Here is a 24,508-nt window from a genome sequence, read left to right as displayed (position 1 = left end):
TAGTTCGCGTGCAAAGACAATTGCGACAAGATGCGATTTTTTGTCAAAGAAACTCCATACATCTCAATAGTTCACTACAAAACGTACAAATGTGTGAAACGATTATTTCCAAACATTTCTTTAAAATTAGCCAACTATTTTTAAAGGTTGATTGTGCGAACTTTCGTCATTGCAAAATGGTATATAAAGTGATTTTTAATCGATTTTTTAACTAAAATGCAAGGGTCCAACTTTGGGTGGAGACTCGTTAGCTGCAAAACACTGGTGCACAACACTTAACGACTTGGGCCTGATTAAACTAATGAGCTTTATTCAAGCAAAGCATAAAACAACCGATTTGGTCTCTAACAATTTGCTTGTTCAGATGTTTGGTTTATGTCGTCGTAAAAATGATTAATAGTTTACTACCCCGGTTCTAACTGCATCAAACCGGATTTAATATTCAATCAAAAAGGTGTGCATATGAAACGCATTTTTAGTGTGGCGTATCAGTCGTTCCCATTTACCATTAACTTTTTTATGCATTAACGGAACAGACTTATAACATATAAGGGTTGCCATACCGTCCTTAATTCTAAGATTTGTCCTTATTTTGAAGAGCTATGTCTTAGAAAAGTTCATTGTCCTTATTTCTAAGAAATGTCCTTATTTTTTACTTGAGTCCTTATTTTGTATTATTTTCAACAATTATGAGTCAAATCACTGCTACAAGTAAAAGTAAACCTAGACCTGAGCTATGTTGTGAGATGCACGAAACATTTTCTACGAACAAGGGGTTGCTGGAACAGATTGTTTCTGACCAAAATATTGCATATGATATGTCATGGCTCGTATAAATGCAAAGATTTGTTCACAAACGCTTGTTTTGTTTCGTATGAAAATTTGATTTTTTCGGTTGTCCTTATTTTTGGTTTCAAGTCGACGGCAACCCTGCATATAATCCTTCCCTGTTTCGCATGCACACAATAAACCCATGACCAAAATAAGATTTTATGGTTTTACCTGCGTGCCCTTGTGACAAATAATTTCCTCGAATAGAGACATTCACACGATATTTTGCTGTGCCATTTGGAACGCTGTACAGAAACCATTCATGTGCGTGATATATATACTTGAAAGTGGTTAACCTTTAAGACTGATCCGATATGTCAACCCCTTGGTCGTTTCCTGAAGCTTTGCGTCAAATCGGTTAATGAACTTCGTTTACGCAACTTCGAACCTTTCATGACGCTTGTTGTATGTAAACAGGAGTTAAGTATATTAGCTATTTTTGCCCCTGGCTGCGGAATCGTGAGCCTTCGCCACGCGTACTTGTTCGTTTGCTATTAATAGCTCCAGTGTGACTTTCTGAAAGGTAATAGCCGGCGATCACACAACGCTATGCGCAATGCGATTACATCTAATCTGGCTACGAGGCAAACTCGGCAAAAACACGGTCGGGCCGTTTCTTCTTCTGGCACTTTTTTACTTTTTCGGTCCCTGTTGGTTCCTCTTAAAGAGCGGAAGTGGCAGTTGCGCGGGTATACTGCAAGTGTCGTTGTCGATTGTGTTGCAGCGGTGAACGCTCGAATACTATTTTACATTGCTACATTTCAGTTAAGTAATGCGTTTCTTCAACTTAAATAGAATGGCATTGATACCCTCCCTGCTACTGTTGCCAGTCATCGTGTTACGAGAGGCGCCGACAGCACCAATACAATCAGGAAATGCGTGCGTTGAGGAAGCAGCCATCGCTCATTAACTGCGTACAGCTGTATGCTAAAAGCGTTGTTTTGGCCGATTTATTTACCCAGCTACTGTGTACAAGGCGATGTAGTGGAACAAAGTTATAGTTTTTTGTAGCATGAGGATAAAAGCATGCAGTATTATAGCGAGCCAATCAATTGTTTTATAGACCAGGGTTGACTTACCGCAACATGCAGGCGCAGTAGGCCGAAAAGCAGAACTAGTTGTAATCTGGAAATTAATGCGAAATCTGTTCAAACCGGCATGATGTAGTATTGTAATAATTCGCTGGAGGTAGTCGCGCGAGAAGTATAAAACAACTTTTATAAACGGGGATTCAAACACCTTTTGTCATTGGTGTATCAGACGCCTTCCTATGGGGTTTCTAGTGACCTGTTAAATGAAACACGTTGTACGGCATTTCCAATGAATCATGGTCGAATGTTTATGGCGGGAACATTTAGCGCGCTCGGTGGTAGTTCTTAGGCCCGGGGCTACATGTCGAAGCAATTTGGTATTTATCGTCAGGTGTGAAATCCGATTACAGCTTTTCTTGCAGTTCGGTTAAAATAATTTTTGATTTTTGTCGGATTTTCAAATCTTGGACCGTGTAAACATTCTAATTCTAGCAGTCTTTAGGAGTACTACCATAACCAGTCATACTGACTTGTAAACGTTACCGTATTTTTTACAGCATATGCTGATTATAGCAGGCCTAAAAATCAAATTATTTTAACGATGGCGTACTTAGATCGCCTGGAAAGCGAGAGTTCCTACCTCAACCTTGCAAGCGTCGGCGACTCGGACGACAGCTGTTCTTACGCGAACGGAATCGACAAAAACAATAACGACGAAGCAAACCGCAGTCCTCACATCACATTCAAACCTCCGGGATTTTACCGTTCGGTATCAACATCCGCAGCTTACTGCTTGCGTCGAGACAACCGCTCTCTGGAGGACTATGCCAGAAACGGCATCTTTTTTCATCAGCAACGCCGCCGCCTCAGAATGTCCCAAACCGAAATGAAGGCCCTCAGTGGACGTGCCGTCGACCTCTCCACCATCGCCGATTCTCGAAACGACGTGTTTCTGCCCAGCTCCGATGTATACCTGGAGCGTAAGAGCGACTCGTCAGATGCAAACGATAACACGGATGCAAGCTCGTACGCGGGATCGCAATGTGGCGAACCAAGCTCTCCTTGCGACTCGAGCAACGACGAAACTGACGGGGAAGATTCAAACGACTCAACCCAGATGATCCGCTCATTGCGGGAGAGTACAACATCCGTCTACAACACCAGCTTCAATAACAACAACAAGAAAAAGCCACGACTTTCTCAAAGTGGCACCCCGCGCTCTGTAAACTTCCGAATTCAATCACCACAGAGACGGGTGCGGAAAAATTACCGTGTTTCGAATTCGAGCTTAAACGATTGTCGTCGACCACACCACCACAGCTTACAGATATCCTCTGTTCGTGCTGCTTCCACTTGCGACTGCTCGAATTGTCTGGTCGAGTACAACCAACGCCTTATCGACACCGATGGATCTTCAAACATACAGATTAAGGTATGTAACCTGGGTCTTTTCCGGATTTGCTGTATATCTGCGTGACTTTCGAAAAGTGTAATCCTTTAAACATTTAATCCAACGAACCATTCCCCATGTAACAAAGAGCGTTATTCAGGACGTGAACGGAAAGATCGACATGTACAGCCGATACTTCAACGACATCTTTACTACTTTTCTTGACTCCAGTTGGTCGTGGATCCTCTTTATCACTCTGGTAGTTTACCTTGGCCACTGGATTATATTCGGCGCCCTTTACTGGATATTCGCAATCGCCAATAACGATTACGCAAAAATGTACGGAAGCGAAGCTATCAATGCATCAGCAAATGCCACCACGGGAGATCCATGCGTTTATCAAGTGTATGATTTTGTATCAGCTTTCCTGTTTTCCATGGAATCCGAAACAACTATTGGTGAGTACGGGACAACATACTCTAGTTTTTATGTGAATAAAATGGAAAGTTACCAACTTAAACGTGTAAATAACTGCTTGACAAGTTTTTCAAGTCGTCGCATGTTTAAAAAGGTTTTTAATTATTTTTTTTAAATAAAATTTGCGACCGTATTTTGTGCTGCAACATTTTTTCGTTTAGGCTACGGTTTACGGAGTATCACACCGGAATGTCCAGTTGCTGTTGCCTGCTTAACCATCCAATGCATCATATCTGGCATTTTCGACACGTGGATCATCGGTCTATGTTACGCGCGGATGGCACGACCCGACTCTCGTTCAAAAACTGTGTTATTTGCCTCCAAGGCTGTAATATGCAAACGGGACGGAAAACGGTAAGCAGCAGTGAAGTAATTAGCGGTAATTAATTCATAGCGATATGATGTTAACTGGATGTGTGTTTTTCTGCGTAGATGTTTACTTGTTCGTGTTGCCAACTTAAGAAAGAGTTTGCTGGTTGGGGTGACAGTACGAGCAAAAATGTTAGCTTGTCGAGGTGAGTTGAAATAAACATGCCACTTCTAATATCCAGTAACCTTTAATTTGTTCAAGTGCAAACGTACCATATTGTTATTTTACTGACAAAGCGTTTGTTTAAACAGCTGCTGAAACGAGAGAGAAGAAAACTGGAATTGATTTAATGCTGGAACATCACAACGTTCATTTTAAAAACTCGACATCAGCTTTTCTGACAGCCCCTGTCGAGTACTGCCATGTCATTGACAAATCAAGTCCACTGTATGGTAAGTCTAACATATGCTTGCAAAATGGATGTTTGTATAGCTGTTGTGTTAACCAAACAAACTCGACACCTTAGATCAACCATGAGTTACATTCCGAATAGCCCGCGGTTATGACCAATTAAAGTCATGTTAGTGCACAGCGAAAGTTTGACTGAGACTTTCTCCTTGCAGGTATTCGAGCGGACAGATTCAACCGCGCAAGCCACAACTACTTTGAGATCGTCTTTATACTGACGGGAACCTTAGAATCCACAGGACTAACCATGCAGGCGCAAACATCTTACCTCAGCAAAGAAATATTCTACGGCCATAGGTAAATTGGGATTTGGTTTCGACTTTGAAAGCAATAGTGAGCATCCGATTTGCAGTGTAGTAAATATACGACTCTTATTGTCTGCGCTTTTGGGGATTTGGAACGCGCAAGTCATGACACGATACTGCTGTTGCAAGTAGATTTGATCACCGTAAATGCATTTCAATGATATCACTTCGTGTCATCAAACGTCCCTGTTTATTTTCGCTGCCGCCGATTTCATTTCACAGTTCAGTCGTAGTGAAGAGCTTTCAGAAGTCACAAGTTTAACAAAATTCTAAACTATCCTGTTCAATTTAACGCAGATACGCACCGGTGGTAACCAAACGTCTCGACAAGGGAAGGTACGATGTTAACTTTAAGAGGTTCCACGAAGTGATGGCCGAGCCGCTCTCAGTGCATCAGTCCTCGCGAACAAAAGATCACAAGAGGGCGATGGAAGAACGACGTGGCACTGTGACAACACTGGTTGAAGAAACGGAGGACGATGTCCTGTCCACCAGTGATGAGGTTTTCACCACCGGAGGCAGTCACGAGAGAGTCGCCGCTTCCAATTCGTGGGTTTAATTTCCCCGCTTATTTTGTTTGGTGTTCTTTTTTTGTTCTAATTTATTTTCTCTCCTTTTTGATTAATAATTTATCCCAATTTTCCCGTTTACGCACAAATAGTTATGTTTTATGGTGCAAGGCATTTTAAAATAGATCGACTATCACGGGTACGCCAAACTGTAGTTGCATTCCCCGTAGATATTTTTTATTAATGCAATCATGTGTCAGCAAAATCGTTTTTAATAAGTTGCAAGTTAATTCTAATATTATGCGTAGTTTATTTCGCGTGTGTTTTATAATTTATTTCATTTTCATTCCCGGCAAAACGTTTGAATGTTCCAAGGTGCCTTCACTAATTGTAGTAAGTACGCGCCCAGTGTTATTTATTTGGTTTTTCGCTTTACATGTTTTTACACACCTGTGTAATACACATGTGTAATATTTCCACGAACATTACGTCAAGGTACAAACTTAGTCGCAATTTTTCAACACATGCAATGACAGCTGTGTCTTTAAACTTCACTGTCATCACTTTCCTGAAGCACCGATGGCGCCGCGGAAATAATAGGACGGGCACACCTTTGATATTCCCACTTTATCAAAGTAGCATCCGATGTTTATCATCTTTCCCGCATGTTCTACTTTAAACCTGCACGCGGTGTTTTCTTTTGCCTTTGTTGAGTTTCCATTTAGGTTTGCGACGCCCTTATTCGTTTTCGCAGAGCACGTATGTGCAGGCTGCGGTCAAACCAGCCTTTCGACGTCGATATTTTTTCGCGATTCGAGGCCTAAAACAACTTGCTGCCTCGATGACACAGATCAGTGACTGCTGTATTAACGTGCCGTGCGCTGTGCCATATGTCGTTGAGATATAATTTTAAATTGAATAGTTTGTCTGCGGCGCTTATGTCACCTTGCTATGCAATTTATTTGTCGAAATTTGTTTACGCAATCGAACATAATAAAAATTCGCCAATATACAGAGGTTTGATTTTTTTAAGATTTACAACCCAAGGGAATCGTGCTATAGTGAAGTAAACCAGATTTTAGAAATCAGCCCGTGGCCTAAAATTGCTTGAAAATAGGTTTAATCTATTGTATCTATCAGCGCATGATAGCTTAACCGTTAGTTTTGTTTGGATTGCAGCTATTATAAGATTTCCATCCCAGCATAAATCCAACTCCTGTGCTGTGCATTTATATACTTTGACAAACACGGCATAATAAACCTAATTTTGAACCAAAAATAAACAACTGCTCGGGCTACGGAAAGCAGTATGCAGGTGTGCTTAAGCACGATAGCGGTTCTCATTAAACAAAGGTACTTGAGGATGGCACAACGCGCTGACTCACTTCCAAGTGCCACATCAATAGTGAAGAGCTTTCAATTTAATCGTTAAAGGGTGAGTACAGGTCGGGAGCGGCCAACATCAATTACTGTAAACGTGACTGACATGGACGTAAACACACAGAAAGCATAATAACAAACAACTCAGCCGATCACCAAAAACTCTCTCGCCATATTTTCGCTCGGTACGAGTCATCGTCGGCTTCATCGCTGTCCAGTTCTTCGTCATCAGGATGTCGGACTGTTCGAATTACACGTGAGGGTTTATAATGAAGTTTCTCCATATGTCTTGCGTCAGAGTTTCGGGATACCCGTGGAATAGGTTTTGCCAAACGTTGATTGGGAGCCGGTGTGCTTTGAAGTCGCTTCGGTTGTATCTGTCGTGTCGCTTTTTTCACCTTGGCGTTTCGTTTTTGCCCAGGAAGTGGTGTGCTGTTTCTTTTGGGCATTTGAATACGTTGTTCGCGCATTTTTACGTTTCGTGGCTTCATCCGAATCCGCTCGAAAATTTCCTGATCGCGTTGACGCTGTTCCAGTTCCTTTTGCAACTGACTTTGAAGTTGGAGTTCTTTTCGCTTTCGTCGCAGAATGCTGGCAAATGTGGAAGTTTCCGGAAGCTTTAGACCCGTAATATGATATAAAAGACCGCGGGATGAGTACAACGGGGTCGCAAGGCCGTCGTTTCTTGTAACATCCTCGAAAAAGCAAATGGAAATGGTGTCTAGTGTCGTCACCGTTACGCTTAGACAGATGTCACACACTATGTAGGAAATGCAAAGGGTAAGTGCAAAAGGGAATAACCTGACGTACAATGTGTTGTATGTTGATGCGGCCAGGAAAGTGCTAAGTGTAGCACAAACCAGAAACGACAAAAGAATTTGGATGGAGGACTTTGCAGCATACGAAGAGCTGCGCAAAACGCGGACAAGACCTTCTTCTTCGAATCTCAGAGCATTGGATGACTGCTGTTTTTGATTAGTAAACTGCTGATTGATGGTACATCTACGATTCCAGGAAAGGTCGTTTCGAAAGTCGCACAGACATGTTGTTCGAAGATAACCGTAAACTCCCAAACACGCAGGTGCGTATGGAGAAACGCAGCATTTCCACGTGGATGGCTCGTGTTGGTCATTATTGACAGGCTCGTCATTGGTGCCGCCGATCTTGTTGTTTTTTCCTCCACTTCGTAACATTCTTCTAAGAAACCAGCTATTAAACGCACAGGCCACCACGCTACCCATGTTATATTGTAAACAGAGGCGAAACGAGTTTGTTATGGGATGTAGAACCTGATTTTTCTTCTTTGCAAAGTACCATTGCGCAACTGCCCCTGCAATAGTGGCTTGTTGAAAGGTTCTTAAAATGTTTAAAAACCAAATATTGACGACAATTATCCCGATTAGACTTACTACTTCAAAGATAGTGATTGACGGTGTTATATATTCAACCAGTTGGTCACTTTTTGAAACTTGAAGCAAATGACAATTTAAAAGATAAAGACCAACCGATAGAAAGTATATGGAGCAAATGACCGTTGCAAAAAGAGTACATAAAGGAACACTTAAAAGTTTGGGCAGACTATGTAGACACTTGGACATTTCAACCATCAATCCTCGAGCGCCAAATAAATAGCGTCTATATACCCACCATTTCTGAAGAGCCACTACAGCCACCAGCACAGAAATTGCAGACAATAAAACGCATAAGAATTTGCTGTCGTTAACAACCATTACCTTTGTTGTATCATCTGCATAACTGTAAACCTTCAACGTGTTAAACGCTGCGCACAACAAAGCACCTCCACTGCTCCCCAATAAGCAGCCTGTGAGTGCATGTTTGGGCCACTTGATAGAAAGTATAGAAGTGATAACAGACGTTGCCATCATTGCTAACACTGAGCCTGTTATCGCACTTCCACTAACAAGAATGTCGGCTGCTACATAATGCCAAATGTTGAGATAACCCGGTATAAGAACGTATCCGTTCCTCAGTAGCCTGTCGGGCAGGCATCTTCCGAATATATCGACAAATGAGAAGTGGGAGGAACTAAAAAGAAAAAAAGTAATGAAATCCTATAAATGACTTTTTGAAAACGATAGTCTTACTTTGGTAAAATTTTACAAGACTGTTCAACTTTTTGCAGCTTTGCTACCACATGGTACGCCTCTCCGTTTCTTTGCTGATAGCCGTTTTCTTGTAAGATGCTTTTGTAGTTGGTGGCATTGGAGAGAATCAAAGAATTGTTTGGGCAAACGTTGGTGCAAACCTTTACAGATGCGGTTTTTACCAAATGAGTAAAATCTGTCGAGCAGTTGTTTTTATCTCCTGTCAAATTTGGGACATTGCCGACCAAATTTAACTGCCACACGTATTTGCTTTCTGTTTTCAACTGACCACTTCCTTCAAGGTTATTTATTGAAGTTAAAGTGTTTGAATCTCCTCCACATACATTTCCCCAGGAATCAAATCCGCGGTAAAATCTCGAGGGCATGCAAGTCTGGAACGCAAATACTGAGGCAGCTAGCAGTGTGCAAGTTACAAGGACAAATACAATCAGCTGTATTATATTTGAAAACTTTCTTCTTCTTTCAGGATAGCTTTTTGCCAAAGCTTGTGTTTCATCCTCATCGGTAAAGTTCATTTTTACGACAAGTTTCAAATAAAAACAGGCCATTTGTTGGAATTTATTATATTTATTACGTCACACTGCATTTAATAACAATGAACATTTTATTTTGTTAAATGGTTGCTTTGGTATCTTGAAATCCACATGGTAAACAAAGATTGCGAAATTATCACGTGGTCCAAAAGAATGTTGCTGCGATGGTTCAATGACTTCTCTGTTTAACTCCTTTTGACGTCACAATTTCATCCGGGACAGTTTTACGTTTCACAACTAGAGACGAGCTTACAGAACTAAATTCTTCTGTTGCGTGTTACGAGTTGCGACTTGTTGAGTAATATTGGTGTGACTCTGAGTCGTTTTTTGGTGAAGGTAATTTGTAAAAGGGGAACTTATAACAAGAAAGTGACTTAAATTTGAAATACGTCTGTTACTGTACCGGGATTTGCCGTAGCTTTATTGTATTTGGGACTTGGGTGTTTCTGTCTCGTTTTTTATAAATTGAGCTCTAAATTTCTCTTGTTTTCAGTACTATATACCATACTTCTTGTGTTCAAGAATCTGAATATCAGATTTTTTACTTGTTTTGAAGATTGCCCAAAGAGTTTATGTATTGTTTCACCGAAGACGGTAAGTTAACTTCTTTTTCAGTACTTGGTAGTGAAAGAATGGAAACACCAGTAAAAAAAACTAAATAAAAACCCCAATGTATGTTTTTACAATTTGTGGTACCCATTTTCATAACTTTTTTAACATTTTTTTTTCTGAAGTGACTTGATTTTGGTTGTGTGAGAATCTAAATTTCATTAACTCGTTATTAATATATGTAATGGTATTTTTGTATTTTCTGCAGGTTATATACATAATCGAGCATTCCCGTTCCATAAAAGGCTGGAGGGGTTTCGTTATCGTCCTTACACCTCTACATGTCACAGTTGCACAAAAACAGGCAAAGGTCTGAATGGGAGAAGAAGCCAGCAAGAAACACTAGTTGAAGCAAATTCTAATGATCATCAATACGCTGAAAAGAAATCTGCAATCATCTGCACATGCCGACACTTAAACAACAGTAAAAGATATCCTTTGAAAAATAAACTGAGAGAAAAAACTTTTGAAACCACTTTAAATATTTCTTCAATACAATCATGGCCTCAGTTAATGTTAACCGAGAAGTGCAAGATGTCTTCTACCGTTACAAAATGCCAAGTATTATAGCCAAGGTTAGTTTTTTGCATCATATTCATTCGTCAGAAAAGTGCCATGTCGTTTTACATGTCAACAAAATACATGTCATTTATTAGGTTGAAGGAAAAGGGAACGGTGTTAAAACGGTCATTGTTAATATGGTTGACATTGCAAAAGCCCTTGGAAGACCGGCCACTTGTAAGTTGCAAACAGACACACTCAAATGTTTCAGATGATATTACTTATTTTCTTGGTTTTCAGACACTTGCAAATTTTTTGGTTGTGAACTTGGTGCCCAGACTCAGTTTGACTTAAAACATGACCGTTACATTGTTAATGGCTCCCATGAAAGTGGACGTTTGCAAGAAATGCTGGATGTTTTCATCAAAAAGTTTGTTTTGTGTCAGGAGTGTGACAATCCAGAAACAACCATGGTAAGATTTTTGCCTCATTACAAAAGTGTTCATAACTTATATATAGTTATTGTTTCAATTTGCTTTGCAGGTGGTCAAGCGTGGAACAATCGGCCTTGTGTGCAAGGCATGTGGCAACCAAAGCTTGGTTGATTTACGCCACAAGCTTTGCACATACATCATTAAGAATCCACCTCAAAAAGACAAAAAGCAAAAGCCTGGCAAAGAACGAGAACGAGGTCACTCCAGTGAGGAAGAGGTCCATGCAACAAATGGTCACAGCAATGGCGGTACCAAAAAAACTAATGGACATCATAAGGTAAGTGTTTAACTTATCAAGGTCCTATTCATGAAGTAGGTTTGGGTACAACAACCCTGTTGTTTTGGTAGCCAAAAAGCAATGGTGTGGAAAATGGCTTTGTTGATGATGGATGGTCTGTTGATGTGTCTGAAGAGGCAGTTGCTGCAAGGTTAAATGAGATCTCTTCTGGTGTGGTTTCACTAACCATGAGTGAAGATTTGGAAAGAACTCCAACAGAAAGAGCCAACATGCTATATAACTTTGTTAAGAAGTCTATTGATAATGGAACAATTGGAAACGTAAGATTTTCCTTGTTTCCTCAGCTACATAGTTGCATACTTTCAAGATTTCCAAGTAAAACATGTACTACCTAACATTTTATATATTTTATAGGGACCCTTGCTAAAGTTATTTTAATATTACTACATAATGTTTAAACTGCCTAAAAAGTTTAAAATTGCAGCGGAAATTGGGTTATTTGGGGAACATAAAGCCTGTTTTTCATATAAGTAGTATGAAAAGCTGATCACATGATGACCTATAAATACCTTTTTAGCAGAAATAAACATGTTATAAGAAAACAGATAAAGTATCTGAATATGTAGGCTGCACTGCAAAATTTATCTTTCATTTTCAGCTGGCGAAAGAGATTTTGGCTGAAGCCGAAAGGTTGGATATGCGCAGCAAGGCACCGCTAATCTTGGTTGAGCTTTTGTGTAATGCCAATATGCGTGAGCAAATTAAAACACACAGAAGCATATTTTTAAGAGTAAGTAAGCCAACATTTTGCAAGTGGTAAACCAAAATCTAACCCAAATAAGATTAATACATTGACTAGTGAATTTAAACCTTAAATCAGTAGTATGTGATCACACGGCTGGCATAGCAAGACCGTTTATGTCATAGTCACAGGAAGTTGGTATCAATTAACAGAGTGAGCTACATCAGTCATGTTTGACTTGTAACTTTCGTCAAATATTAACCAATTTGACCCATGCTGAGTCAAATGTTTACCAACTGATGTTTGACTTATAGCCCTTGGTTGAAAAGAAATATGCCTACCGGCTAATATCTGTTAAAAGAAAAGCACAAAGGTTTATATTGACGTTAAAATCTTTTCATGTCAGATCTGCAATGAAAACAAGAAGGCACAGAAAGCGCTGTTGTGTGGATTTGAAAAGACTGTCGAACTTCATCCGGATGCATTGCTTCCTAAAGTGGCCCATATTGTGAAGGTGTGTACATCACTGTTGTTGAGCTGTTGGCTTCACACTCTGTCATTGTTGGCTTGGTTAAAAGATTTGTGGCTGGCCAGCTGCTATTTGGTTTCCAACATGCTATATATATCACCTTAGTGTAATAAAAATCATCATGACCTATTTGGTACAAAAAGTTTACATGAAACCCTGGGTGCAAATAAATTTAAGAATGCCTCTAAACATGATTTGATCAACTGTGGTTGAAACAATACTGAAAAAACACATTTTTATAAGCATAAGCTGAACTGATATTATACATTCTTGCCACTATTAGGATTTGTATGATCTCGATATTATTGATGAGGAGGTCCTTATCGAGTGGGGTGAAAAGAAAAGCAAAAAAAATGTAAGCAAGGAGCTAAGTAAGCAAATTCATGCCAAAGCTGCCCCAGTGGTTAAGTGGCTCAAGGAGGCTGAGGAGGAAAGCAGTGAAAATGAAGAAGATGAAGTAAGTTTATTTCATATAATGTTCATGGTTTACAGCTGATATATAACCAAAGCTTGTATTTTATTGCAGATTGAAATTGAATACACATATAGAGCAGGGTCTCAGCTGCGTGTGGAGGACAAAACCAATGGAAATGCTCCAGTAGTTCATGCAGGCAATGGAGATGCTGAAAGTGGTGATGATGATCTTAACATTGATGACATATAGACTTAAACTTGTGTTCAGGCTAAACATAAGATTGTAATGTTAACATTTGTGTGTGTAACCATATAGTTGCTGGTCTGACTTCATGCATCGTTTACCCTCTGCTTGCTTTCAACATTATGTGTGTGTGCTTTGACTGGAACGGTGTAGAAATTTTGTTTGTCGCTGTACTCCAACAATAGGATTGGCTTGTTGTAGCCATGTCTGTCTTGCTGGTACACTCCCTATTATAAGAGTCATCTATCCAAGACAAAACATTTTTGTTTAAACAAACCAACAAAAATGAACTACTGATTTAACTGTGTTGTAACCCGATCAAAAAACATTTTTATGTAAAAATAGTGTAGTAGTACAGCATTTATTGACAGGATGCAATTGCTCCTTAAGCTGAAGACCTGTATGTCACTGTCGATTAGTATGCACATAGGAAACAGGTTTAAGCACCGTTGAGCAGATGTATTTCAAATCTGACTTGTACATAATCGCACACTGCTGATGTGATTTCCATTCAGCCCTGACTTATCCACCCACACAACAGGTACATTGGTATGTTGACTGACGATGTTTTGATAGTCACGGATGAAAATAGCACCCATACTGTTTCGCGTTGTTCGGGACGACAAGGCTTCTCTGGTGTTTCCCGGTTTTAATTACGTTCCCTTTTTTCCTTCACCTGTAATTAGCAAGTCGTTTGTGTTTGAGTTCGCTTTTCTTTTGCTTGGGTGTTCAATAAAAGTAATCTGCAAGACTGGGTAGCTTTGTACTGTTGTCTGTTGCACGCTACCCGGGAACCAATCTGTGGTGTTGAAAGAAAATCAATGCCATTTACTGGTCGTTACGGTAGAAGCCTCATCAAGAACTGACGTTAGCTTTGGTGGGGCGGTGGTTACGTGCTGCGGCAAAGAATCGACATGCCGACGTCACGTGATGTATCATTACAGCGCTGCGTCATTGCGCCATTTCGTGTCACGGTTTGGACACAAAAAAACTGCGTGGATTGTTGCTGTCAAGCTTGTCTGTCTTTTCAGCAGTTGGAACTAAAACGACTGCTAAAATCCTTGGTCAAGCGAGAAAACACAAAAGGGTGTACGTAAAAGTTCAATTCATTCCTAATGTTTTGGGCAACTCAAATACAAGTGTTTATTAACACAAGTAGATTCAAAATGTTTTACCTTACAAGTGACGATAAAATAGGTTACAAAAGCTTTGTCAAAGCCCAGGCTGATATATCAACCAATCAAATAGTTGTAAATCACAAGAACAGCCTATAACCGTCTTTCTAAGTCTTTGTTTTGTCTTCCTTTTGGAAGAACATTTCACTATAAATACGTACACTAATGGTTTCAATGGCTAGTATAAGGGATAGGCCAAAACTACAAATGTTCTGTTTGGTCGAACACCGAACATCTCAAGCAAACGCTCGGTGCACTGTGACGTCACAAAAATTCCCAATTACCCGCTAGTTTTGGAACTTTCCAATGACCCTTACGTCACCAAGGATGTAGCCTATTAAGCTGTACAGGCCCCAGAAGCACTCGTTTCCCCCAGCCAACCGTTAAATTGGAGTTTAATGCATTAAAAAAACAGTAACTTTGTTGTTGGATACCCATTTGAACATTAGTTTCGTATGTGAGCAGGGCACGAATATGCAAATGTGTAAAAATGCAGCTTGCATGCTACATTTGTGCACGTAACACTACTCTAAAAAAATCGTATTGCAGCTTTCTTTTGCAAAATATCTTCGACTGCATTCAGCAGGACATCGTCGATTCTAAAAAAAGTTTACTGCAGTAAAAAGTCAAACTATATGACGTCTATATAACATTACGAGACGTCATGTTTGAGGTAGGGACACACGACAGCCCGCTCGACCGCCTGGACAGTTTCGTGTATTACTGTTCTTGGTGCACACGTAAATTCGACACATATTTGCAGCATCAATTCGTACGAGTCATGAAATGTTTCTTCGCCAGTGTTTGAAACGTCGTAGGAATAGTGGTACCTTCCGGCAGGGTCCCGCTTTTCAAAACTGTTCTCAAACCTTAAAACAAAAATATGTTAATTGTTTAAATCTTTGCTGTGACATAATGTGTAAATTAAGACTTTTGTAAACTCCAATCGGTTTGGGTACGAAAATAAAACACTCACACGAAACTAAGTGATTTACGACGATATAATAAAGAATTAAGTGATTCCAACTTGCATTAAATTTTGCATTTGGAGATAAAAAACTGTACAAAGATTTTGCAGCTTAATTAAGTAGCCTTTGAACTGTCTGGGGCAAAAAGCAAATTCGGTGCGCCCGATGATTTATTCTTGCAAGGTCCTACGCCCTAGTACTTGGACAGTATCTGTTTGTAAACTTATCCCCTCTCAGTTAAACATTATTCAATAACCTTGTGTAGCGGGTGTTGTACCAAACATATTGCGGATGTTCTTCGTCAGAAAACATTCGCACCGCGTTGCATATACAGCATTGGGACATGTCGTCCCCTGGCGAAGCTTTTGGAAAGACAAAAGGAAATTTTCGTTCCATTCCCCTTCTCTCCATCTCCTCTGAGCTTCCCTGTTCCTCACAAATTTTCTCAAACACTCGGCATCGGGTCTTCATCTGCTCACGAAGTCCCCTGAATTGGAGTGTACATAGTGCGGTGTTAGTGGAAATAAGCTTCCGTGTTTTGAGGACAAACATAAATTTTCAAATCATCTGGCGTTTTGACACCAAAGTGAATGAAGACCGGGATATGAGACGTCAACACGTCGGATGGTTTGTTTAAATTTGCCGATCAAACAAAAAGGAAGAAATATGCCTTGCAACAACCGTATATTCATAACTTTTCAATAAATTATTGATGAAACAAGGATATCGGGTCTAAAAACATGCACTCACGATGTCATAATTTAAGTTTCCCTCGCGCAGACACTTCTGCTTATTCGGCATGTGACGCAAACAAAAATTAGTCAGAGCTCACGTTTACCACACGAAACGATTGTTAAACCTATCACATATCCCACCTTGTGCCATAAGATTTTCCAGTACGCTCTTTCCCTGTCATGCACGCAGCTAGAACAACCTTATCCCAGTGTTCCTGACGCGAATGAATATCTCGCATTTCTTCAACATCGTTCGTAACGAAGCAATGTGCAGGACGTTGTCTTGCTTCTCCACGTCGCCGAAGATGGTAACCGCTCCATTTACCCCATGTAAAAGCGTTGCAGGTGTGCTTGTCTGTGTACAAAAGCACCTTTACATGCTAGTCTTTTTAGGACTTGCACAGTAAAAGTTTTACTCGTCAAATTGGCAGAGTAGCTATTATTCCAACGCAAACTTATACGGACCTCTTTAAATTGCCCAAAAGTTGTTACACACAAAAAACTTGCTTGCCACTTCGAGATAGATTGGCTGGTTATATTTCATCCACACTAGTCACAGTTTTATAAAAACAACAACAAAATTTTATGCAAAAGCAGCTAAACCTAAGATGAATTTACTACTCCAATTCTACTCTTTAACCAAGAACAAACTTGTAATACCAGAGTCATGCTTGCAAGCACTGACAGATTCATCCATGTCCCACTCTTGCTTGTCATTCAACCCATAGAGTAACTTCAATGCAATAATAACCAAACTGACTGCCACCAGATCAGGCACATAAGTTGGACATGAATAAATATTGTTTCTGAAACAAAAATTGGTGTCACAAGATTAATTTAAACTGCACAAACACATTGGTTGTTGGTTTGATGCCTTTATAATTTGTTATTTTGGACAAGCAAGTCAATCATTTTAGCACAATGTAAGACCCAAACAGTGTCAGGCTGGGCTACTTTAATAGAAAACACATTAAAATACACCCAAATTATTCACGGTTCTACAATAAAACTATGAGCGCATACTAAGGAATTGTTTGGGAAGAGCCGCACAAACCTAGTATATTATAGTGAACTTACCTTCGATAATTCAAATCTGATTTTATCATGTTAATAAATGGAACCAATCCATGGGGTAAATTCATTTGCACCACATATCTAGCAACAAGTTTCATAATGTCTACATCAGGAACAGATGGCATTGAAACAAACTTTACTAATTGATCTGAGACTGTGATAATCTAAACATATAAGATTGATGGTTAATTAAGAGTAACACAGTATGTAGTGACCGGTGAATCCGAATTACTTGTGTGTAGGAAGGTATGTATTGTAAATTAAAGTGGTTCATGTCAAGGTCACCCAGTTTCATATGTGGAAGTAGGTTTTCAACTGAATCTGCAAACAAAATTAAACAATGAACTCTTTTTGGTTTGTAAAATGTAGTTGCTAGTATGTATTTCAGTCACACAATAAATGTTTTTTTTCCTCTATGGGGGAAACAACTTTTTATTCGTAAAAATAGTACAATAGTTGGTGGTGGAATTAAAAGGTTTAGATGCCCACTAACTGAACAACACAATAAATATTACACAATGATTCAATGGTTTTAATTTAACAAATAACAAATAAACGTTATAAACACCAAGAAATGGTAAATATCCATGTTTGATCCATGTTATTAAATCTCCCATGGTGACAAGTTCCTTGCACCACTGTAGGCCAATAAACAATATAGCAATAAGCTTTTTGTGGTTGAGAAACTTCATATGAGACCTTTCCGTTCTGACTTTTGATTTTATGACCCTTGTCCTGCAAGCAAAATTTGGGATTTTAGACGAGTAGCTTAGCATTTACTGTCATTTCACATACACCTCGGGTCAGCAACCTTATAGTGGGTTTAGCATATTGTTTTCATCTGAATGCCACAACAATTAGTAACATTTTTCCAACATTGAACAAATATATATAACAGGGGTGGCCAACCGGTCAAAGACAAAGAGCCACTTTATTTACTATGTTACACAAAGAGCCACATTTTTAAATTGTGTTACCACAAAGAGCCATATTATACTCACACACACATTTTCGCTCGTACAGACCACGATCTTGTCATTTGCAACAATAAATGGTTTGCACTGTCTGACACACACAAACACTCAATTCAGTGAATTGCATAAACAAAACCGTGCGATGAAATTCATGTCTGGTTTGGTACTAAAATATTTTTTCTCTACCATTTTGAAGGTTAACTTAATAGAAATTGTTTGCTCAAAAGATCGTCCCTGATGAGAAACTTTGCGGTATTTTCAACTAATGTGCATGCGTCCCAAGCTTAGGCGTCGAGTTTTACAAAAATGCAAGGTGTGGAAACTAAGTTCAATGCAACGTCACTAATGCATGCAACACCAACAATCGCTGCATTCAGACCTAGACCAGGAGACAAACTGCCCATAGAATTTAACATTGGTCAACCCGAAACACAACAGATTAAAACATTATTTATTTTGGAACACGGTGTTGTAAATATTGCTGCTGCTTTGAGTCTCATTCGCATTGTACAAAATAATGAGCAATCATTCATTGTTTAACAATTGAATATTTGTCGTCATAATCAGGCCATTTGCCAGGTTACAGTTTCAAGGCAAGGTTTGTGGCCATACCGATAGTAAGTTTGTTCAAAAGCAAAATTGTAATAGGTTTACTTTACATTTAACGAGTTTATACCAGATCGCCACAAACTAACCAAAATTAATGGTGGTCCCAAACTTCGACAACGATGTAAGAGCCGCATAAAACCAGGCAAGGAGCCGAATGCGGCTCGCGAGCAGCGGGTTGGCCACCCCTGGTATATAACTTCTATAAACTTACATTAAACAGTATGCCAGGCCCCTTGAAGACTACTCCGAATCAGCCGGTCACCAAGCACTCGCAAGGGTTCACCACTGGGCCTGCATGGCTCTGTTGGTGGAACCCAAGTCCGGCGGGAATCGTCATGGTCTGGGTCCCACCTCAGGCTGAATTTTATATTCTGTGCCTTGCCATTTGAGAGTGCTTGGTGACTGGCTGATTCAGTGTAACGCTTTCAATGGCCCTGGCATACTGTGATTTATATACAAGTGTATCATGATCGCTGTGGCAGATCCAGTTATGAATTTATATTTTAGTCAGAAAAAAAATGTTTGGTCAGAAAATTTTAGTACTTTTGGTCTCGCTTGTCAGGTCGTCTGTATCGTTTTTCCTTTTTGGGTGCATCTTCAGATCCTGAATCTGAAGAATCATAATTGCTGTCCAAAGAAAACCATTCCTCATCAGATCTACTTGACCCTTTAAAAAATTGTCTTTGACATCAAATGCCAATTGATTCAAACATATTTTTACCAACATGCATTTGACTGGGAATTAGTTTCATCTCCCTCACTATCATTTAAAAAGGAGTCCGTATCTAAAGATTCACCATCTGAAGAATTCTCTTTTCTGTAAATACAGGTAAAAGAATTGGAAAAGTGAGTAGTATCCTAAACCATATCTGGGTCCTACAGTTTGCATTAGGTCTAATTAGTTTAATACCACAATTGTTTTAAATAAATAGAAAATACCACCAACCAGAATAAAAAATGATGTACATATATTTTGCTTCCCATTTAATTGTTATGCACACAATCTGTTTGTCATGTTTGGACATTTGCCTAGTTTTTTATAGATCCCCAATTTCAGTCAGGACCTTTAGCAGGCATTTAACAACACAATTGTTTCTGCATAAAATAAACAGGTTTCCACACACATGTGTAAATGCAAACTTGTACCGATATTATTAGGATGCAATCTTTTTTATGTTTGTAAAAACATATTGTTCAATTGCAACAAATCATTCCTTTCTGTCCCCGGCAAAGACTTGACTTGCAATACAATTGACCAGCAATAACTTACCACCATGCCACAGCCAAATGGATAGTTATCTCCTAACAGCCTTTAAAAACTTACATCTACAAAATATCATTTTAAAATTTACTATTTTGGGGGCCTTTGGGCATATTGCTGGGTCAAACTTTTCGAAAGGATTAACTCAACCCAACTTAATGAAAATAGGGTGGAATATTCTTCAGTCTGCACAATATAAAAATAAATATTACAATTACTGAAAAAACATTGCACACCTCTTTTTTTGCTTAGCTGAAAGTCTCAGCTTTACAGTAGCACGCTTTGTAGAGGGTAGTGTTTCTTCTGCCTCAGGAAAACCTCCCAAAACTCCAGTCAAATATTCATCACGAAATGATTTAAGGATTTGCTTTTGTTGAGAAATGTGTGGGTCGATGCATGCTATGCCACTTATGTGGACATACTTAAGCCATATTTGCTGTACAATCTCACTCAGTTTTGGTGTGCAACCAAGTTTAATTAGAGCATCTACTTGGGCTTTTAGAATAACCTTCAATACATGAATAAATATAATAAGTACATACCATACACAACTTGAAAACTTTGTACCTATGTAAATTATTTTGATTCTTGCGTTGCATTTACCAAAGCAAAAATAATAGCCATACACATTGATTCATGGGACAACTTTGCATCAGTGAATATGTTTAGCAAAAACTAGGTTCATTACATAAATGTGATAAGATTTACTGCATACCTGGAACCCTTCAACTGTATACCATGGTTTTCCCTGGTCAACCTTGGACTTTGTCCTTTTCTCATAAAGTGCTCTTTGTCCATCACCCAGGGAATATTCTAATTCCTCTTCGATGACTTCCTGTGACTGTGTGCTACACAAGCGACAGAAGTACAAGCCATTTACAACATCAAATGTCTCACCATCGCAGACAGAACAAACTGGCATACTAATTGATTCTATAAAAGAAAATATTTGTTATCTAAAAAAGATGTAGTTTAGAATTTTTTTTACAATGTTTGTAAGCATGTAGCATCATGCAAGATTAAAAGGGAAATGTTTGTTTTTTACATGATTTTATGTAAAAAAAACTGTGTTTTTTAATGTTTTTTTTTATTCTTAGTTTTGACAGTCATTACTTTCCATCATTTATTACATTGTTTTACCAATTGAAAGACGCACTAATAATCTGCGTGCAGATTACTTTGAAATGGGTCTCAAAGATATTTGTTTAAGTATACTTACTATATATAGTTATGACACATAACTTTTTTTTACTATGACACTGACACACAAGGATTTCTACCTTATTTTGTTTTGGAAAATTATACTGTCAAATTGGTTAATAATTAAAAAAAAACTATTATTGGTGTACAAAATGAAGTACCAAAGTAAAATGATACCACAGGCCACACGGACCTTACCACAGGCCACACGGATCCTTCCGAAACCCTTGCTTGATAGTTGATACCCTCTTTAATGACATAATTAAAAAAAACTTGCATGTGATAGAGTGTTTACATATTAAACCAATCTTAACTTGTCCAAAGAAAACTAGATTTCCCGGGGACATGTTCAAAAAGAGGAAAAAAAGTGAAATGCATTTATTACCCAAGTTACCCAACGTGTTGCCAGGATGAAAATGTGAATTGGAAATGGGAAACCACCAAGCATATTTTAAAATAGGCGCCGGCTTGCGGTTGAATCAAAACAAAAGATAAAAATAATAATAATTTATTTCAGTATTAGCCGCGGCTTTATTGTTTAACCCACTGTTTGTGTGGCTTACAATCGAAGGTGACTTAGATTTTAATGTCATATCGATATTATATCTACACAGGTAGTAAATTTATTTGTGCTTGACCTAACCATAGAATACTGTGGGTCGCGACCCCAACTGGGGTCGCCTGACAATTTGCCTGGGGTGACCTAAGGTAGTGGATCACAACTCGTTTTGGGCCAAGGTCCCCTTTATTTTTGATGGAAAAAATAGTGTAAGCAAACACAAGCATTTTGGTCTGAAATTAATTTAACAAATGAAATACAAAAGAACAGTGCTCAACACTATTTCCACCTATTGTGCGTCAATTAGTACGGTATCTAAACTTGTAACTACAGCAATCTTTAATTTTTGAAGACCTAATTGTGCTCATAAATTGCTGATTATTGCTTTTTAATACGTAATAATACTGCATTTATAATACATAATCACCAAGTCAGCACCTGTCAACTAGTGTAGTATTCTCGCGGTAATATCACTATATTCTTTATATAATAGTCAACTAAGTATATTTTGCACAATTTTAGACTAACCATGATGCGAGTATAAGGAAAAAAAGTACAGTGCGGAGTAAATTTTCGGGGATTTAGAAGTAAATTTTAACATATAGCCAATTAATTTTATCCTTGGGCTCACCGCAGCTTGGCAAATGTTATCAAGGGGTCGCGGTGCCAGAAAGGTTGGGAACCGCTGTTCCATGGCCTAACCGAGCCAGAACCTGAGCACCATGCGATGTTCGGTCGCAGTAACTAAGCCGAGCGTTAGACAATCCCCGTAAAACCGCACTATGAATTGATTACTTGCTTATTACACAATAATGTAACAGGCAAATTACGTGTAAATGTGTGATTCGTTCACTGCTGACGTACCGAAGTTAGATCCCAAGATTAAAAGTGGATGTTTTTAAAATTGTCGAATAGTGGGAACACGCACACTCAAAAGTGTTTCACATACTATGTAAGACAGTGGTTCTCAAACTTTTTTGACCGCGACCCAAATCTGAGTTATATGAACATCTCACGACCCAAGCTCCAAACATCAAAAAATATATTTTCTTCTGATATGCATGAAAAAAGACGCAGACAGCCAGTTGTAGTACACAGTACTATGAAACAATGATTAATTAGAAACAAATGATTGATTTATTGTAGCGTGTTTCATTAAATTGAAATTTTTCTTTTATAAATCTTCAATGCACGGCTCTATTTTTCATTCAAGAGACCACTTGATATTTATATTCAGTAAAAGGTCTGTGATTCGACTTTTAACTGTCCTGTTCGACAACGAAACGGACTGCAATTTCGAGGCCACGTCGTCGCCGCATAGCATGCCTAAATGGCTGCAGGCTTAACGAGGTCGATTCGTTCGACAACACTACATAACACAACACACATCGTGGCTTTGCAGCATGATCGTTGATAGAAGTGAATCCCAAATCTAAACATGTTTCCTTGTACGAATACTTGTCCTATTATTCCCCGTGTTACGACGTCACAATCGCCATGTGCGTGACAGTAAAGTTGGAAGCCTATTGTCGTCTGTATATAGTGATGAATGGTTCATTTTAATGTAAAACGTGGTCGAGTGAGTTGACTTTGCTACTGCATTAAGTAAATTTGTTTGTGTTTACTTAATGCAGTAATAGTTCGTTCAGAATTGAATCACTATAGCGCGACCCATTTTTTGACCCTGCGCGACCCATGTTTGGGTCGCGACCCATACTTTGAGAACCACTGATGTAAGAGGTACCTTCACCGGCTTAAACACGGGCCTGGGGACTATAAAAGGGATGTAAAAAAGTAAAAAAAAACACCATGTAAATGAGAACAGCGTGTGAGCGTCACAATACACCAAGCGTGCTCGACCAAGCACCAAGCGTTAAAGTGAGATGCTCGGTGTTCGGCCAAACAGAACGATTGCAGTTTTGGCCTGTCTCTGGTACCAAGTTAAAAGAAATGATATGAACACTGTCCACAGTGGTAACATGCTGATTAACCTTTAGCATGTTGTTATTTTAAGTGCTAAAATATAGATTAAAGATTCGGCTCTCAATTATCGCATTGATATTAAACGTGAAATAAATCTTTTTGATTTTTGTCAGTTTTCAAAGAGTCGTTTATAAATTATCAAACGGATCTCAAGTCCCGAAGATAGATGTAGCATAATCGTGCGGCAACACTCACAACGGATTTTTTTAAATGTTGCGTTCGTATTGAATCTAGCGTTTATACCTGTGGCATATTTGTTTGGTTCACTAAATAAACCAATCTAGGCTACATATTTGTGTCGTCTAAAGTAAAGCCAGAATTTACTTGCACCATAGTATACTATGCTTGTACCATGTTATCATTTTAGCTTTTAATCGACAGCTATACTGGTTTTTGATCCAAAAGATTCGCAAGTTTAACAATCGGTAAAACGCCCTATATATCGTCCCCCCTCATTTGGTACGCTTTTGTCCTTATACATTTATTTAATATTACATATATTAGAAATGAAAATTATGTGGCGAGCATAACAGGAAGCACGACTCGTGTGAGAAGTATATATTTGTTGTGGTTATACTGACGTTGCCGCTGTTTTTAATTTGCCCTGCAGAATTTTTTAGTTTTGGTTTAGGTTAAATAGTGCAGGAGAGATGTTACTATGGTCACCATAAGCCAATCGCTCTACTTTTTCGTGGCCGCTATTGTGACGTTGACAACCGCTTGACCTTGATCACTCACAGCTCTGAGCCTGGCCTATTATGCCTCGTTTTTGTTAAGTATGCAGAGACATTCATCAAAATAATTTGACTGTACTTTGATATACTGTAAATGTTATGATAG

At 38.9% G+C, this 24,508-nt stretch overlaps 4 protein-coding genes across 6 annotated transcripts; 2 read left to right on the top strand and 2 right to left on the bottom strand.

Annotated features, from left to right (window-relative positions):
- Nucleotides 1-1,530: 1,530 nt before the first annotated feature.
- Nucleotides 1,531-6,333, top strand: LOC145212337 (uncharacterized). Its single transcript, XM_080080433.1, has 7 exons — nucleotides 1,531-3,294; nucleotides 3,413-3,710; nucleotides 3,891-4,083; nucleotides 4,162-4,244; nucleotides 4,351-4,491; nucleotides 4,663-4,804; nucleotides 5,110-6,333. Exons 1-7 carry the CDS (start codon nucleotides 2,464-2,466, stop codon nucleotides 5,369-5,371), a joined length of 1,950 nt encoding a protein of 649 aa, XP_079936559.1. The 5' UTR covers nucleotides 1,531-2,463; the 3' UTR covers nucleotides 5,372-6,333.
- Nucleotides 6,334-6,727: 394 nt separating this feature from the next.
- LOC145212336 (choline transporter-like protein 3) lies at nucleotides 6,728-9,832 on the bottom strand. Its single transcript, XM_080080432.1, has 2 exons — nucleotides 8,807-9,832; nucleotides 6,728-8,747 (listed from the first exon to the last, which is right to left on the bottom strand). Exons 1-2 carry the CDS (start codon nucleotides 9,373-9,375, stop codon nucleotides 6,854-6,856), a joined length of 2,463 nt encoding a protein of 820 aa, XP_079936558.1. The 5' UTR covers nucleotides 9,376-9,832; the 3' UTR covers nucleotides 6,728-6,853.
- Nucleotides 9,833-9,834: 2 nt separating this feature from the next.
- LOC145212339 (eukaryotic translation initiation factor 5-like) lies at nucleotides 9,835-13,882 on the top strand. Its single transcript, XM_080080437.1, has 10 exons — nucleotides 9,835-9,954; nucleotides 10,178-10,544; nucleotides 10,626-10,707; nucleotides 10,771-10,943; nucleotides 11,014-11,241; nucleotides 11,313-11,522; nucleotides 11,861-11,992; nucleotides 12,351-12,458; nucleotides 12,757-12,930; nucleotides 13,000-13,882. Exons 2-10 carry the CDS (start codon nucleotides 10,470-10,472, stop codon nucleotides 13,135-13,137), a joined length of 1,320 nt encoding a protein of 439 aa, XP_079936563.1. The 5' UTR covers nucleotides 9,835-9,954; nucleotides 10,178-10,469; the 3' UTR covers nucleotides 13,138-13,882.
- An 803-nt stretch (nucleotides 13,883-14,685) lies between these two features.
- Nucleotides 14,686-21,542, bottom strand: LOC145212338 (TATA box-binding protein-associated factor RNA polymerase I subunit B-like). Of its 3 annotated transcripts, none has more exons than XM_080080434.1 (12): nucleotides 21,320-21,542; nucleotides 20,642-20,859; nucleotides 20,163-20,434; nucleotides 19,391-19,482; nucleotides 19,209-19,332; nucleotides 17,651-17,817; nucleotides 17,315-17,403; nucleotides 17,086-17,246; nucleotides 16,669-16,814; nucleotides 16,150-16,363; nucleotides 15,531-15,761; nucleotides 14,686-15,175 (listed from the first exon to the last, which is right to left on the bottom strand). In XM_080080434.1, the coding sequence occupies exons 2-12, from the start codon at nucleotides 20,846-20,848 to the stop codon at nucleotides 14,959-14,961; spliced, it is 1,920 nt and encodes a 639-aa protein (XP_079936560.1). In that variant the 5' UTR covers nucleotides 20,849-20,859; nucleotides 21,320-21,542; the 3' UTR covers nucleotides 14,686-14,958. The 3 variants fall into 3 exon arrangements, with proteins under 3 accessions (XP_079936560.1, XP_079936561.1, XP_079936562.1); XM_080080435.1 differs by having other exon boundaries at nucleotides 21,325-21,542; XM_080080436.1 differs by lacking the exon at nucleotides 21,320-21,542 and adding an exon at nucleotides 21,304-21,312.
- Between the last annotated feature and the right edge of the window lie 2,966 nt (nucleotides 21,543-24,508).

Source organism: Phallusia mammillata, chromosome 2 (genome assembly GCF_965637545.1).
Source record: "Phallusia mammillata chromosome 2, kaPhaMamm4.hap1.1, whole genome shotgun sequence".
Taxonomy (NCBI): Eukaryota; Metazoa; Chordata; class Ascidiacea; order Phlebobranchia; family Ascidiidae; genus Phallusia; species Phallusia mammillata.
Note: the sequence above shows the minus strand (reverse complement) of the source record. Positions and strands in the feature narration are given on the sequence as shown.

Excerpts from the sequence above, each read along its gene's own strand:
- LOC145212339 (XM_080080437.1), top strand. The coding sequence starts at position 10,470 with ATGGCCTCAGTTAATGTTAACCGAGAAGTGCAAGATGTCTTCTACCGT. Across the intron at positions 11,523-11,860 it reads ATAATGGAACAATTGGAAAC|CTGGCGAAAGAGATTTTGGC; the intron begins GTAAGATTTTCC and ends TTTCATTTTCAG. Across the intron at positions 12,931-12,999 it reads GTGAAAATGAAGAAGATGAA|ATTGAAATTGAATACACATA; the intron begins GTAAGTTTATTT and ends ATTTTATTGCAG.
- LOC145212336 (XM_080080432.1), bottom strand. The coding sequence starts at position 9,375 with ATGGCCTGTTTTTATTTGAAACTTGTCGTAAAAATGAACTTTACCGAT. Across the intron at positions 8,748-8,806 it reads TCTTGTAAAATTTTACCAAA|TTCCTCCCACTTCTCATTTG; the intron begins GTAAGACTATCG and ends TTTTCTTTTTAG.
- LOC145212337 (XM_080080433.1), top strand. The coding sequence starts at position 2,464 with ATGGCGTACTTAGATCGCCTGGAAAGCGAGAGTTCCTACCTCAACCTT. Across the intron at positions 4,084-4,161 it reads TGCAAACGGGACGGAAAACG|ATGTTTACTTGTTCGTGTTG; the intron begins GTAAGCAGCAGT and ends TTTTCTGCGTAG. Across the intron at positions 4,492-4,662 it reads CAAATCAAGTCCACTGTATG|GTATTCGAGCGGACAGATTC; the intron begins GTAAGTCTAACA and ends TTCTCCTTGCAG.
- LOC145212338 (XM_080080434.1), bottom strand. The coding sequence starts at position 20,848 with ATGCCAGTTTGTTCTGTCTGCGATGGTGAGACATTTGATGTTGTAAAT. Across the intron at positions 17,247-17,314 it reads ACATACCTTCCTACACACAA|ATTATCACAGTCTCAGATCA; the intron begins GTAATTCGGATT and ends TTATATGTTTAG. Across the intron at positions 16,364-16,668 it reads TGCTTGCAAGCATGACTCTG|ACAAGCACACCTGCAACGCT; the intron begins GTATTACAAGTT and ends TTTTGTACACAG.